This window comes from Rhopalosiphum maidis, chromosome 3 (assembly GCF_003676215.2).
Source record: "Rhopalosiphum maidis isolate BTI-1 chromosome 3, ASM367621v3, whole genome shotgun sequence".
Classification (NCBI taxonomy): Eukaryota; Metazoa; Arthropoda; class Insecta; order Hemiptera; family Aphididae; genus Rhopalosiphum; species Rhopalosiphum maidis.
This window is the reverse complement of record NC_040879.1, coordinates 63990018-64006962: the sequence shown is the minus strand read 5'-3', so window position 1 is coordinate 64006962 and position 16945 is coordinate 63990018. Positions and strand designations below refer to the sequence as shown.

Sequence of the window (16945 nt, the reverse complement as noted above, 5' to 3'; positions counted from 1 at the left end):
TCGCGTTTTTCCAGAAAAATCTCTTCGCGTGAGCGAGACAGGCCGTTTCGTATTATTACTGTGTTAAGTCATTTTATTATTTGAACACCACGCGTAGTGCAATTCAGTCGTGACAATAATAATATGTACTCGTTATTGTTGCAGTAAACGTCATCGTCGTTTCGAGAGTGATTTTTCGAACCTACCGACTATCCGCGTCGATTTACTGTTCGTCACCACGTTAAATCGATCGGAATTTACATCGAAACTTGCGTGGGTATAATAATACGTATCCTACTCTTGCGGACTAATTCCAACTGACATCAGACATTCACATGATATCGGTCTGTGTTTTATACTGCTACTTTATCGTATCGATATTACGTGAATTTCGTGGTGAATATTATTGAACGCCAGAAACCGCAATAATCTCGTGTTGGATTTTCGAGGGACAAAGTCGAATAACATTTAATTGACAATCGAATATAGTGTTTATAAACCTGTACTGTGAATGCCCACCGTCGTGTATTACTTTGTCTGCACAAGTTATCAAGACCGTAGCCAGAATTTTTTTTTTTTTTTTTGGGGGGGGGGGTTTAGAATATAAATATGTTATATTATACAAGTTTTAAATATAATAGGCATTTAAACCTATTAAATTTTATTTCAAGAAAAAATTTCTGATGAACCCCCCCTCCTGGCTACGCCCTTGCAAGTTATATCAGCAGAAATGCGTATAATCACAAATATTTTAATTACATTAAACCAGTTGATGAAACCTGCAATACGAACTATACGAGTAATATTTGACTTTTATAAATAATAATTTGCGTATAAACACATTAATAATATTTGAAATGCACAACCGTGTGTATTTACTAAGCAATACGTTATGTATTCAATTTTCTTCGTAGCAAAAACCGTACACTATAAGTCTGTAGAATGGACATATTGTATCATTCAATTTCCCTCAAAATAATAACCATAAAAAAAACTACTTCCGGAACACTGATAATTATTACACTTTTGCGTGTTTAAAACCTATAAGGCTAAACAACACAACGGTATCACCTCGAAAAAAAAAGTGTTAGTAATTCAAAACTAATAATTTAAAGTTTAAATTGAAATCAAAATCATGAATTTAAAAGAAAAAAATAGATACTAATGCATTATTCGTTAAAAAATAATGTGATAACATTTTTTTTTTAGTTTATGTAGTAACGTAAAATATGAAGTTAAAATTTTACTTTTTCTATTAATTAAGTACACTTTTTCGTAAATAGCCAATGAAATATATTATTTATATAATTTATTATGATCATATAATATTCATATTATACATTACAGTGTATAACTACTGTTTTATTATTCATAGAAAAATAATATTATTCTTATTGTTGTTACAATTTTGTTTTTATAAGTAACGCAACTGCCTAACTTGGCAAACAGTGTCTAATAATTATCCAATCAATTATAAAGGATATATGAGAAACACAATAAATAAAGGAAACTATTCAAATTACATGTATAAATTGATAAAAAAATACTGCATAGACCTTTTACTGCTTATAAGTCACTTGAAACGAGAAAATGTATCTTTTATAGAACGTTGATGATTTAAACTTTTTTTTTAGTTTGGTTCTCGAAAAGTATTTCAAACCAGAGATCATAAAGTTTGTTTTAAAAGTAAAACGTAAAAGTTTTACGTAAAAATAAATTGTTTTCTTCTCGACCGATTCCCTATAAAAGTTTCTTTGAATAATCGAAAGGTGGTTTTTTGGTGCATAATTTTTGTACCTTAGCATTTTATGGATAATTAAAATTTCTTTTTAATGAGTCTGTTCAAAAAACCATAAATTAATATTTTTTCTTTCAATTATAGCATTAATATACAACCGATTGTTGCTCCATTTTAATTGCAACATTTGTATACGTTCATTATAATATACCTCAAAGACGATTAAGATAACTAATATCATCAACTTCTGACATTTTTGGGATTGTTTTACTTTATTCACTATTTAGTTTTTTGTTCAAATATTAATGCCTAGTGTTTTTTCTCTTTTTGAAATTTTAAAATAATATTTTTCGTTTTCTGCTGTAATGTTTTTTTTAAACTGTTAATTCCCTTTGGGTTTTTAGTATATTTTTAAGAAGTAATTGCTATTATATTTAATCATATAAAATAGATTATTTATATTATAAATATCGTTAAACAATAAAAAAAACATTTTTTTTTCTATATAATATAATATGTATATACTATATAGCTATTTTGGTTTAATTATGAAATTGCAGCAGCGCATTGTTGTTTCCGATTTATTTCACACAAATAATAGAGAAATATTTTTGAAAATATTATTTTTCATAAGTATCTATTTAAAGTTTATATATTCAATATACTATTTGTGATGTATAGATTGTGACACTCTATTTTGCTGTTCTAAGCTTAATTTTTTCAAGATGTAACTAATTAACTATAATCATTAAAAATCTAATTTGTGTATGTCAAAATACTAAAAAATATTCTGTTTAAAATACAAAACTAAAATTGTAATTTGTCATTCAAAAACTTAAAACTTTAAAAACATAACGAAACAAATGATTGTATTTTTTTTATATTTAATTTTTTAGTAATATCGAATTCTATATAAAAAAAAAAAGATCATTTCTAAAAAAGTTTAAATACTTTGAAATAAAGAGTAAATACACTGAAAAAGTTTACTATCAAATTTTCTTAAAAAAAAAAAAAAATTGGAAACTCTTATCATATTTTATTATAATATATACATGAATCATGTATAGATATTTGTAAGTGTTATATTAACAATATAATGACAGTGTTTGGTTGACATCTTATCAGTTCGCTCAATTTAATGTATAATAATATAATGCATGGTGTATTAAATTTAGTTACAGTAGACAAAATAAAAATTTCCACCATGGATACTGTATGACCTAGTCGCCTAGGAATAAATAAGTCGTTTGTTTACATATTTTTTTTTTTTTAAACTAGAAAACCGCAGCGACTATCTTTATCACATGCGCCACTGACAAAATAATAGTAAGACCTGTTGCATATTATGTGAGTTGCGTATAAATTAAACTTGTGCTAGTCATGTAAACTGAAAATATGTTCTTATAAAATAATATTAATACCTAGATAAATATATAAGCAATACGTCGGTATTCAACTGAAAGCATTAATATATAGATTTTCCATCATCGTGTAACTTTATAGCGAATCCTATTTTACCTAATCCGTTCTAACCTATTTTAAGTAAAAATTCAGTTACTCGACGAGTTTTTATTACAAATAACAAGTAATAGTAAATACATTTGTTTTTTTATTTGTGCATAGTAATGTACGAAATGTCGTATAAATGCAATACCGACATATTATATTAAAAAAACCATTCAAACATCTTTAATCGATACTGAAGTATACAACCGACAGATTTAGGCGTAATAATTCAATATTTATAGTGATAAGGATTATTAATAAAATTAGTTTTGATCATAAATAATTTGAAATTTGTATGTCATATATCAAAACCTGTGTCTATAAAACTGAAAAATAGATAGTTATTACTCATAATAAAATAATAATACATTGTCTTCTATTTTGAACGCGTTACAACTTGAACGTAAAATAATAACCATTTAGTCAAACCAAAGCTATTTGTAAATCAAAATCGATAAACGAGCATACTTATTATGTATTAAATTGATAAGTTTTGTTGAAAATGATTTGTAACGTTGAACGTACATACATTGTTTTTTGTATATACTGTTTGTTGTTGGTGATTTCAACACGAAAAACCAAATGTCAATGTGCATTATAAGTAGAATTTGATTATTATTATTATTATTATTATCGCACAACTCGTGTTTGACTAATTAATAGCTGGTGTTGCATAATAGGGTAAAACAACAAAACTGAATTTCTGAAAATGCATTCAATCCGGAAGATAAGAGATAAATAGGACACAATAATTGAGTCATGAGAGCTCTTATTAAATGCTATAATCAAATGATACGTTGAAGGATTCGTCGGAAGAAGACAACCACGGGAGGAATACATGACTTGGGATAATGAAGGATGGGTACAAACACCTCGATAACTGCAGAGAAGCGTAGAGTATTACAACAAAACTAGTCAAAGCATTAAGAAAAAAAACTCACGTTATCGTCGGCTGCGGATGTGATACACGTGAACGACACGGATCGACCGGACTCGATATCCGCCAATGCCGGTACTACGTGCGCGCTCATGTCGGGCGTCACGATCACCTGATGCTGCAGACTCTTGGATCCCGCCGTGTTCCTGGCCGTGCACGTGTAATTGCCCGAGTCCGTCTTCTGAACAGACCGCAAACGCAAAAAATTCATCGGCGCCTTGCTGCGTCCGCCACTTCCGCCGCCGGCACTAGTGTCGGCCGTCACCACCACCGTGGACGTTCCGGACGACCATCTGCAGCAAACGAGAAACCGTACAATATTATTATAATCGCCTATTTATAAGCATTATTAGTCCATATCGATGTAACGGTATAGTTAAATGTGTTTTTTTTTTTTTTAAAACGTTACGTATTCGACGGTCGTAGTGAAACTTCAAAAACAGCATGTAGCTTTTTTTCTTTTTTCTTTTTTTTTTATATAGTACACGTGGCGGTATTTCATTTTTAATTCATTTTATGCAAAACTGTATATTATAATATACTCAACGATATCAAAATAAAAATATATTCGAATCAAGATTCAATGATTATAAATGTATAAATAGGTGACAAGTGATGCGTGCATGATACCGGGATACTAGTTTAAATCGATCCTTAAGTGGTCACGCGATAGTATATCAACAATATTTCCATTGCATCATCCCAATAGTGAGATAATCATTTGTTTAAAAACAGTTTTTTATTCAATAAATAAGTTTAAGTCAACCTTCCATCACAATTATTATTGAATATCCAATAAAAATAACAGAATACATAATATGATATAACGTTATCGTTGTTTTATTTACTTAAGCTCGACTACATCATTCGAGAATGTGATACGTAGAGCATATCGCTATTATACCATTCAGTTAACTTAACAGTGGACATAACACGTCATTATATTAAAATAATGCGTATTGAAAAATACAAATCGAATCGCGTTACATATACAATTATTGTAATATTGAGCATAAAAATCGAAACCTGAAATAACATATCCGCAGTCGTAGTAATTTCATATTTCAGACAGCAAGCAATTACAACCGTTGTAAATGCATCAGACGATAAAAATATTAAATACATAAAATGATTACAATATTATATAAATTATTATTTATTTATTTTTTACGCGTTATAATTATTAATAATATCCTATACAGTTGAATAATAATGTGTACACACACGGCAATACTATGGTAAAAATAATAAAATAAACCACTAAATTATAATAATTATCACAAATATTTGAACATACGTTGATACCAATAATAGACTATACATTATAACACACCTAATTGTCGTGTACTGTAAGTATACATATATTCATGTAGTATATTGAAAAATATCATGATACGATCGTATGTAAACGCATTGACCCTTAATTTGCTAATGACCACTTATCGAACTCCCAAATCGAACCAGTTTAAATTGTATTCTCATGCAACTAGAAAGCATATATAAACCTACCTGTATAGCCACCCTTGCTGTCCTTCATTTGATTATCGTATTGCACTAATAATCGTGTTTTCTCCATGTTTTAATAAGATAACCACACTAATGTCATGTATTTTATTTTATTCTACTAAAGATTTTATACCGCATAGTGTACCTATAATATACGTAATATAACGTCATAACGATTTCGATAACTTTACTGCAGATAATAAAGGTATAATATTATTGTATTCACAAATCGATTTTATCATTAAGCGTTGTAAACCAAAGCAAAATATGATCATTATGCCATCTTCAGTCTTCGGTTGGTTTCGTGTCAATGTAGAAGAGGTGTGTAAAATGTAACTATGTACACAGTAATTTACGTTTTTATTCATTTTACTTCATTTGCATTGTGTAGATTGAATAAATGGTGCACAATGTGTGTTCATAGTCTGATAATAAACGGTATCAGAGAGGGCTTTATGAGTGATATCTTAAGTCATTTTTACGCAATATAACATATTAAAAATAAATAATGAAACATTTAAAAAAATAATGCATGGACCTTTTTTTACCGAGAGTGTACCTTTTTCCCTACCACTACTCGTTTTCACTAACGTGTAGGTACTTTTACTATTTTCACTGATACATCATGATTCAACAAAAATATTTTCATTACTATTAAAATATCAGTATCAAAGCTTATTTAAAAGACTAGGTATACATTCAAAAATAGTAGTTATTATAAATAATAATAACATAATTTGTTATGTAATTTTAATTTATAAAAATAATAACTCTATTACATTAGTATATGAGTCAAACGTAAATTATATAGACATAAACAAATAAAATAAATAAAAGTAAATATTTTATTTATAAATAATATTATGCAACATCAAATAAATGAAAATAAAATAAAAATATGTATGTATACATAGATATATGTTAGTTGTATAACTGGTTTATAATTATTTTTTTTTACGTAAAGTATTTTATAGTATTTTAAATAAACACTAACTGTATTACACATTTTAATAGTATAGAATTGTTTTGGTTGAAAAAAATAATACATACAAATATATAAAACGTAGATACACAAAATATTATGACAATTGAAAATATTGCGATTAAGAAAATCAAATTTCAAATATGAATACTACTCATCTGAATTGTTATATAAATATAATTTTTTTAAAAAAATCTTAAAACAACCTATAAATACATTATATTTAATAAATTTTAAATTTGTTATTGTTATTTTTTTCTTTTTATATTTTTTCTCATATTTTTAAAGGTACCAACTTTAAATTGTATTTAAAATAATTTATTAGAATTCAAAACGTAAAATATGAAATGACTGTGAAATGGTGTTCGATGTTTTCATGACACACAATGGTATTGTATGCATTTACTATACGTTTTCAAACAAACGAAGTACGTGTGTAATAGAAAAAAATAAAAATGTACATACGTTCGTTGTAAACCACAAACCCAAATGACTACTACTAAATTTTTTGTGGTAATCACGTATGCGATTTAATTGAAAGTCTGCACAATCGACCAACGAAATCAAAATAATAGTTTCGGTAAAAGTGTATATTATTTAACTTTCCGGTTAATCGCATATTTACATATACTATTTAATGACCGAATCCACAATCAATAGTGTATTTGATTATTTGTATTTCCGTTAGCTATTATAGCTATGGCTATAATACCTATGGCTGCTAAACTTGTTTACTATATGGTCTTCATTAAATAAATAATGCTCACAATATTTGCCCATATATTTTTTTGCTCGATATTTTCTTTTTACAAATTACATATTATAATAATAATATGTTCACGACGATAACGGATAACCTTATTACTGGTACACTGTGTAAAACCCAACACGGTTTGCAAGAATGCATGCTCTCTGACATTTCACGGTATAACCATAGAAAATAGGTTTTAACTAAATTTTTATAATTACAACAGTTACAGTTCATAGTTTATTAGAACAATAATTATTGATATCATTATGTCAATATCGCTTTCAAATTTGTATTATGTGCACAAAAAATATCCCTCCAACGTGTCAAATTTTAATACATCATACGAATGTGAGCACGAAATCAACATTTATTCTTCTGGGATAAACTGACACAAGTCGACATCACAACCTACAACCCCGACATACCAACGTACACCGTAAACTCATCAATCAATATAATATTATTGTCATTATTTTTTTATTACAACTAGATATCTATTTCGTTCATTTTGTCTGTTATTTTTTCTACACTACACATAGTATGGGCGTATTAAATACAGTACTATCTCATTCACTCCCCCACATATTATATTATATTTTCCATGATAATTTTTCCATAACTTAATTGTTTCAGTAGACATTGATATCAATACGATTACATGAACATGTGTATATATACATTATTGCATTATATATTTTAAACGCAAACACATGCTTATAACTTTTAACGTGTTAAATGTTTAAGACATAAATTACATTATAACCAAATACGCGTTTCATTGAATATATGATATTCAATATATTCAATATATTATATCGAATGATATGCCTTATGAAAAAATAAATTGTTATACCTTATCAGTATTTACTATTCTTTACCATTGAATATATTTTTAATAATACATCAAATTGTGTAGCCACAGACTTTATGATTTCCTACTATACAGACTATTTGACTCTTATAACAGACTTATATGTATCGAATAATCGAATTTATCTACAAATCATAAATTATAAAGACAGGCAATTACACTACTACAATCATGGGTACATCCGTGTATAAATTATATTTTATGGAGTAACTGCATTGTGTCACTTGTGTTCTATGTTAATAACCCAAATCGTTTTATATAATTTTATTGTTTAATATTATGTTGCAGTTAAGAGAAAGAATGAGAGTGAGGATTTTGGGTACAGCTTATCTGCGCTTTCTGACCGCCTATTTGCGTCAAAACAGTTGTACAGTGGTTTAACACGATAATAATACCAATTAATTATATTAGATTCTGAACGGAATGATGAATGTATTGATGTTACAATGATGTGTGTTTTTTTATTTTTGTGACTGCCATCGCGTTTTTTTGCATCGATTTTTGACTTCAATTTAGAAAACATTTAATGAGCGTATGAAATTAAATTTTTTACGAAATCGCGTAAAATAACGATATATTACAATTTAAATATTGGTAATAATATAATATATCCAACTCATTATCATTAACTGACAAATCATCTCCGTTCAGAACCGTTTTTCGTATACAATGATACCCGTCATTGCATTCAAATTTAACATATCCATATAGTGACCAGTGACCTACTCTCCATCTCTACTATACAGCAGAGCGATACCCACTTGTCCACTTTTTTTTATTTTTAATATTATAATAATTATAATAAAAAAAAATGTATTAAACCAAAAATAGTATGAATCCTTTCACGATTATTTCAATGAACAATTTTATAAATCGTATCCTAATTTTTATATTTTTATAAATTTTTATTATCAAATCAATAAGTATCTAATATTAACAATATCCCCAAACATCTAAAAAAAAATTACGATTTTGAAATCAGATTAAAAACCACTTTAAAAGAATTATGCAATTATAAAAACAAAAATTTATGTCATTACTTAAACGTAATTTATACATTTTTTTTAATTATTTACTTTTTTTTTTGTTGTTATATTTACGTATATTTAACGATATTTTTTTAACAAACTTTCTATTTTTAATAATAATAATTATTTTTTTTCTTATGACGTAGAATGAGTGTGATATATTATGTGTAAGTATTAGTGGTATAAATAACCTTCTTTTACAAGCTAATAATAATATTATAAATATTTTTAAAGTATTTGAGTAAATTCTATTTAAACACTTTCTGAATGGATATATATTTAAAAACTATGAAATAACTGAAATTTTTTAAAATCAACTTATCAACGTTGTTTTCGATTTCACGCATAGGCGTGAATGGTCAAAACCGCACTGAGCGCAATCGTAATTCATCGGAAAATACTTTTTTTATTTCGGCGCCGATGGGCTGTACTCAAAATTGATAAATTTATTTTCTGTGCAAATGAAAATTTTCCGATTAACCTGTACGATGTCTATGCGTTATCTTTATTAACACTCGAGTAGAATACACCACCTGAATATAATATGCCGCTATATTATATATCTCATACGGACAGATACAGGATAGCTTGTACGACTATGATATTATATTATTATTTTCACTTATTTGTCGTTGAATACACGCGCGTGACGAATACGGAATAAGCTAGCGATCGTCCACGATTTTACTTAACACAGTATATGCCTACACCTTCTGCGCACCTACATCGTTTCGACGTATCGGATTCGTAAAAAACACGTGCGCAACGCAATTTAGTCGCAATTGCCTCCGATGGGACGATGATGACGTGGAAAAAAAGCTTGAGTTCTATTGATCGACGATTTTTATAAGTTCCCAAGTGCCAGACCGCCAATAAAACAGGTAATTTTTCACATTTTCGAAGTAGATAATCAACGCGTCGTATTTACCATATTATTTCCACTCTTATTATTTGTATAATGGTTGATGTGTTACAAAATAAACACGATGACAGTACAAACAATGTTCATTTTATAATATATTATTTTGTGTATTCTTCTTATATATTTATATTGGACACATTACATTTTTATTGTTCTTGTATCGCAATAATGATAATAAAGCGTTTCCCGTTATGTTTAATTTGAAATAACTAGTATGTAATACTAGTCATTGTCTATCATAATGTAGACACATAAGTCGGTAGGACACGATTGAAATCATCGCATGCATAGCGATGATTGGAGCAAGCCACATAAGTGATACAATAACTACTGGTAGACAATAAATAAGGAATTAGCTGTTGACGTATAACTGTGGTAATATTAGTAATTGAGTTACAACCAGATAGAACAGTGATAAATATTATATTTGAAATACGATTCCTTGGAAATGTTGATATAAAAAGGTTACGGTTTTTTAAAAAAAAAACTTATATATTTATTATTAACGAATAAGGATCATTGTATATTATCATATATTAGGCGTATCTGGTTCTTAAATTAATAATAAGGACTTTACTTACTGTTTGTTTTATTAAAATATTTTTTAAATTTACATCGGCCGGTATGAAATGCGTTATTCGATACGATAGTTACGAACTTGGCATAAATAATTGCATTAATTATTAACGATACACACCGGCTACTTGCATGGCCATGGCTTTATACCGATCTATAGATTTACCGATTGGACGTCATGTTTCACTCGTGACTTTATTGGTATTTTATGTTATCAGCCTTCTCCACGACTATAACGAGGAAATATATGAATGTCCTATTCGTATTTCCACGCAACAACGACGTGCGTATATATACATAAACGGGGACAGCATTAAAATTCTACAGATTATTGTAAAAGAAAAATCAATGGACCATCAAAAAAAAAAAGATTAGAGAGTATTAAATCACAATATACATAATATTATGACATCCGCCGTATGTTGTTATGCTATGAGTACATAAATAACGGTGTTCTCTTATATTTTATAATACTCGTCTCTATGTGTCCGGCGCACCATCCACTTACGCGTTAAAAAATAAAATAAAAATAGACAAATAGACAAATACGCGGTGAAACCCGAAAGCGCAAATCGACTTTTTTTTACGATAACTCAAAAGCACAAAATGAATTTGCGATTTTGTACCTTGGTAGTAGGATAAAAGCGCAAAAATAAATTTTATTACTTGATACAATAGTTTACTGACCTAACGCGCGACGCTTTCCGTGTACGCGTGGCCTTACCCGTTCCACGACAGATCGCAGCAACGCGTCGCGACGGTTATTCCATTTGTCTGTGTCTTATCGTAACACATTACGATGACAGTTAATAAGCATATTTTAAGATAACTATACTCCAAATTTAATCTTAAGGTGCCTATACTGACTATACTCATTATTATTTTTGTTAGTTTAATATATTTATTTGTTTGTTCATGATACTTGTTTAACTAATTTAAAATAATACTCAAAATTATGTTTTTTTTATTTTTTTACTGAATTTTTGAACTGATTTCAATATGACTAATTTAATATCACTGTAAAGACTTTATTTAATATCAATATAATAACTACGGTTTTCATTAAAATACACTTTTTTTTATAAAATTGATTCGCGCTTATGGGTTATTTAAAAGGTAATTTTTTTCGCTTTTGGGTTGCGTTTGAGTCATATTTGCGGTTATGGGCTACAGCTCAAATACGATTTAACGAAATCGCTATTATTATAATAGGTCAATACATTGACAATACAATATTTATTTTTGATATTATTAGTTTTTTTAATTATTCGACGGATGCGTGAATTCGGTACGCTGTTGCAATGTTTGCACAACGTAATGCGAAAAACCACGACAGTTTAACGAACGTCTATATAGTGTGTATAGCGACGACCATAATATTATTCTCTGCGGACGTTCTCGGCGCGCACAGAGCCGCACGTTTGCCGGGTCGTAATGCGATTGTGCGTCATCGCGTACATAAATGCGTCGTACATAATATTATAGTCCTTATACTTATTGCGCGGAGGTCGCCGTTTTGCGTTCGGTGCGCGCGTGGAGATCAATTGGATTTCCTCACACGCCGTCGGTGTTCAATGCGACCAAATTGGTTATCCGCTCCGGTCTGCCGCCCGCGCCCGCGCCCCGACCACCGCCATTCCGGTCGTCTGCGCCGAGTTCGAACGCGTTCGATTCGATTTGACGGCTATCGGATCGTCTGCACCGTCAGCGGCTTGCCCGCGATCTCCTTATTTTTTTCCCCGACCGACACACGCACCCCCCCCCCCTACGGCACAACCGTGTCCTTTTCGAAAAAGCAAACGCTAAATAAATGCGTCTTTCTCTTATCGCGCGCGCAGGTGCATACCGTCGTCGTCACTATTACCGTATTCGGAGCTAGCAGGAGACAGTTGCAAATAAACAAATAAACAGAAAAAATTCTTTTATGCCATTTTAATAATTGTTTGTTTTAAACGTTATGTCGGTTAAGTGGTGTCCTCCACTGTTAACACATTCGCGAAGCCTTTCCCGATAGTTTTCCATAACTCTTCGTGTCATTGCCAATGCCTGGTGATGGCGATGATCGTACACTGTGCTTTTAAGTATCCCCAAAGAACGTAATCACAACGGTGATCACGTTAAAAAATTTAAATTTAGAATTGTTTTTTAAAATCACGTTTTTATTCGTTTTTTTTTTTCTTTTAGTTTTGTTTTTCGATCCTCACCATTACACCTACTAAAAATGGCACGTATACCACTATCCATCGATACCCGCCACGCTGTTGTACCACCACCACAACTCGCACAGCGCTGTTTCTAAACAAGGGATGTTTTTTTGCCGGACCCTGTATAATAGTAATTATAATATCATTATGATATACGATTTAGGTCTCGTCATACACGTCGTCGTCGTCGTGTTTTAGTCGTCATCCGGTGCCGCGGGTGTGTAGACGCGTATTACTAGGTAACAATATTATTATGAGGCCTTACTCGAGCGGAGTCCGGGTTCGCTTATAAACGCATATTATTATTATTATTATTTTTTTTTTTCATTTTTTCACCGGATTTCGCTGGAATTATAAACGCGTTTCGGGGAAGATCCTGAACAATATAAACTACGCGTCAGATAGAATAATATGATATAGTTACCTACTACATTATTCCGTTGTAAACTCTTATTCCGCGTGAGCTAATATCTAAATAATTGATCGATTTAAGTACATCATATTATTTGCACGGACGCGTCTAATTCACATTTACGCTATAATATGACTACTTAAATATTGATTAAACGTTATTTTGCACGCGGATATTATTAGTGTACGATGGTTTTGTTGTGAACGATTTTATTAGTTTCCGTCTACTCACGCTAATAGCCCCTGGAGGTTCGGTGTATTTTGTATTTTTAATACATAATTGAGCATCTATGCTTACGTATTTTTCACTGTTGAACCGTATAAACGGTCCAGTCTTGCGCTTTAATATATTTTATTATTTTTTTTTATACCCAATATGCCCTTGTAATAAAGCCTTAGTGCTCTGTATGCGTGTATACCAGTGGAGCTAATAAAAAATTGTAAGATACATAAATTGATCCTAGTAAGTGCATCACTACAATCACTACAATCATAAATCCAATACAAACAGGAAAATAGTTGTGTACGATCGATGTGTTATTTTAGTCGACGATTGTCATCGTAATACCATTCGAAACATTCGTCTAAAATTATGCTTTTTTACCTATCAGAAATTGTATCAAATGATATCATCTAAACGATAGAATAGGTAATCAAAACGCATGAGATAGTCACAGTCTAACCTATAATTTATATTTTTATACATAGTAAATTTTTTTTTTTTTTAACAAGTAAAATATTAAGTAATTTAACGATTTTCAGAGGTATTCTGCAGTTACAAGAACTTATGATCTAATTAACAATAAAATTATTCATAATATTATAGTGCAATTATAACATAGTTTAGTTTTAGTATAAATATTAACCAAAACCATAACATATACGTACTTGTAATCTACAAAATATGAATTACTATACAAAATAATAATATTATATATATATATATATATATATATATATATATATATTTAATAACAATGTTAAGCACATCGACTTCTATTTACCTTTGCTCATTTTACCACTTAAATTATTGTTTTTCCAATTTATTTGTACTTACTTAAAATTAATTTGTATATTAATATTTATTTTATAGCTGCCTAAGTTAAATATAAACCAAATTTTACATCATTAATGTTGTGAAGCATATAAAATATTCTTGGTTTTGAACACAACATTTTATTATTATTTACATTTCAGAACCCTTACAGTTGAGTTCCATTTACTCTTATTTTAATCTATTGAGAATCACAATGTGTAATACACGTTATCGTTTGTAGTTATCTGCTTGTATAATAAGTCTATCATAATAATATCTATGGTTATATTATACCTTTCTATTATTTTTATTGCGTATATTACGCTTTTTTCCATATAATATTTATTTTATTTATGCAATAAAAATACCTTATCATAAAAAAAATATTTAATATTGTTATCAGTGTTCGCATTCCGCGTTTTTGTTTGACTGTGGCAATATAGAACGGAATACGACGTTTTATCCTCTTTTCCCGCAAAATATTACGAAATTCAATCAATTTTGATTTTTATAGGATCATGTATAATAATATATTATGTAATATTATTCCATCTCCTGTACACTCGAACAAGCGTAATTTTTTTATGGATATACCCTCCACGTTTTTCCTCTGGTGTGTATTTGTTGTAAGCTGTAAGCTTCAAAATCAATAAAACTCGTTCCTAAAATATATTAACGGAGCCTATACATATAAACTTTGATTAACAGCTGTCGAGTATCGTCAAAATTGTGTTCAGTGTGGTTTTTGGGTGAAAAATTACGTCACATTGAGGGAGACATCCCCCATCGAATTCCTTGAACATTTTATGTATTTTTTTTACGTAATGACTACCAATCTATGAAATTTGACGTGCTGCAGTATTGTAAACAAAGTCTTTAGTCGCAAAGTGTTTTATAATTTATTCACAAATGACTCACGTATAACGTCTTCGGTGTTACAATATTTTATTGCAGTGAAGTGTGCAAAATTTTCATAGCTATATTTGAGATCAATACAAGTGTAATTCATACCCATGACATATAAATATAATATACTCGTAAGCAGTTGAACATGTACACATTGTAGACACTGGAAAGTTCTTATTGCTGGTGTATCTAACGGCTTTCCAATAAGAATTAGTATGGGACAACGGTTGGGGGAGTAGTACAACAGGAATATAAAATGCAGCCGTATTATTATATAATCGTAAAAATTATCGTTAATATTTTGTCGATGATATAAACAGAAAAATTAAGTATAAACTTCTTAATGGATAATCAATTTATATTTTAATTATAATATACTGATTAATGGTCACCATATTCTGATAACAATAAAATTATCAAACAAGCGATATTTTTTCGCAAACGAAAAAACATTAATAATCGATTATTAGAAATTTTTTTTTTTAATCACTTGCGTTTTTGTTTAGTATATTATTCATCAATAACGACCGCGCTTACTCTTGTAATTACTATTATACTTGTTAAAACCATATGGGGTTTTAAAATGATAAAATAGCCACCCTTAATTTATTCTTTAAAGTAAAATTTTATTTACAGTTATATTATATTTAGTTTGTATATTAAAATTTATTTTTATGAACCTTACGTACTGAGACTTTTATTAAGATGAAAATGGAAATTACATGTTCGTACTAATTAATATTTTAAATTAATTAGAATATTATAAATGGACTAAAAAAAAAAAAAAAATAATAATAATACTAATTATTAACTACTGGTACTTAAATATGTTTTCATACGATAATATATAGAGTGGGTACGAGTGAACAAAGGTTTGAATCTTGCTTTTGTAGATTGTAGATTAAAGGACATACGATTATTAGATACCTGTTCGTTTTGCGTGTATGTATAGTGAATTGAGCTCATTATATACATCACTGAAAGTACCGTACTTGCAATGTTAATAATAACGTTAATTAAGACTACACGCCGCAGCCAGCAATCACATGACATGTCCAATTAGATTTTCTAGTAAAATCCTTTTTGATTTTAGACATTCGCTAAAAGTGATCTCCGTAATATGTAATTTCTTTCAATAATATTTATAGCCAATGGAAATGCCTTAAACTCACATTTATTTACATTTATTACCTAAATTAAAATCAAAACAAAATTACGCACCAATTGAAAAAATAAACTAACAATTTCTCCTAAAGTAAATTTATATTTTGGAAAAAACTTATATATAAACAAATATCAACGAATATTTATGAATTGAAAAAAAAACCACGTTATGTGGTTAAACAGTTATAAACAATTTATATTTCAACAATGTCCATTGTACTGATTATTAATTTTCTAATATTATTATTTAGTATGTTTGAATACAAAAAAAAGTTATTTAGTGAACAAAAATATAATGAAATTATATATAATCATAAAATAAAATAATTGTTCATTCACAATAATTAACAAAATAAATGTATTCGTTTTTTTTTCATATTGATGAAAATATAATTTATAATTATTAATGACATTTCTATCCAAATTAC

The 16945-nt window shown here is 29.0% G+C and overlaps 1 protein-coding gene across 1 annotated transcript in view; it reads right to left on the bottom strand.

Moving 5' to 3' along the window:
- LOC113556480 (Down syndrome cell adhesion molecule-like protein Dscam2) overlaps positions 1-16945 on the bottom strand; it is a 273062-nt gene that overhangs the window by 98915 nt on the left and 157202 nt on the right. Inside the window, exon 7 of the mRNA XM_026961446.1 lies at positions 4165-4453. Coding sequence (XP_026817247.1) covers positions 4165-4453 — 289 coding nt within the window. The remainder of the gene's footprint in view (positions 1-4164; positions 4454-16945) is intronic.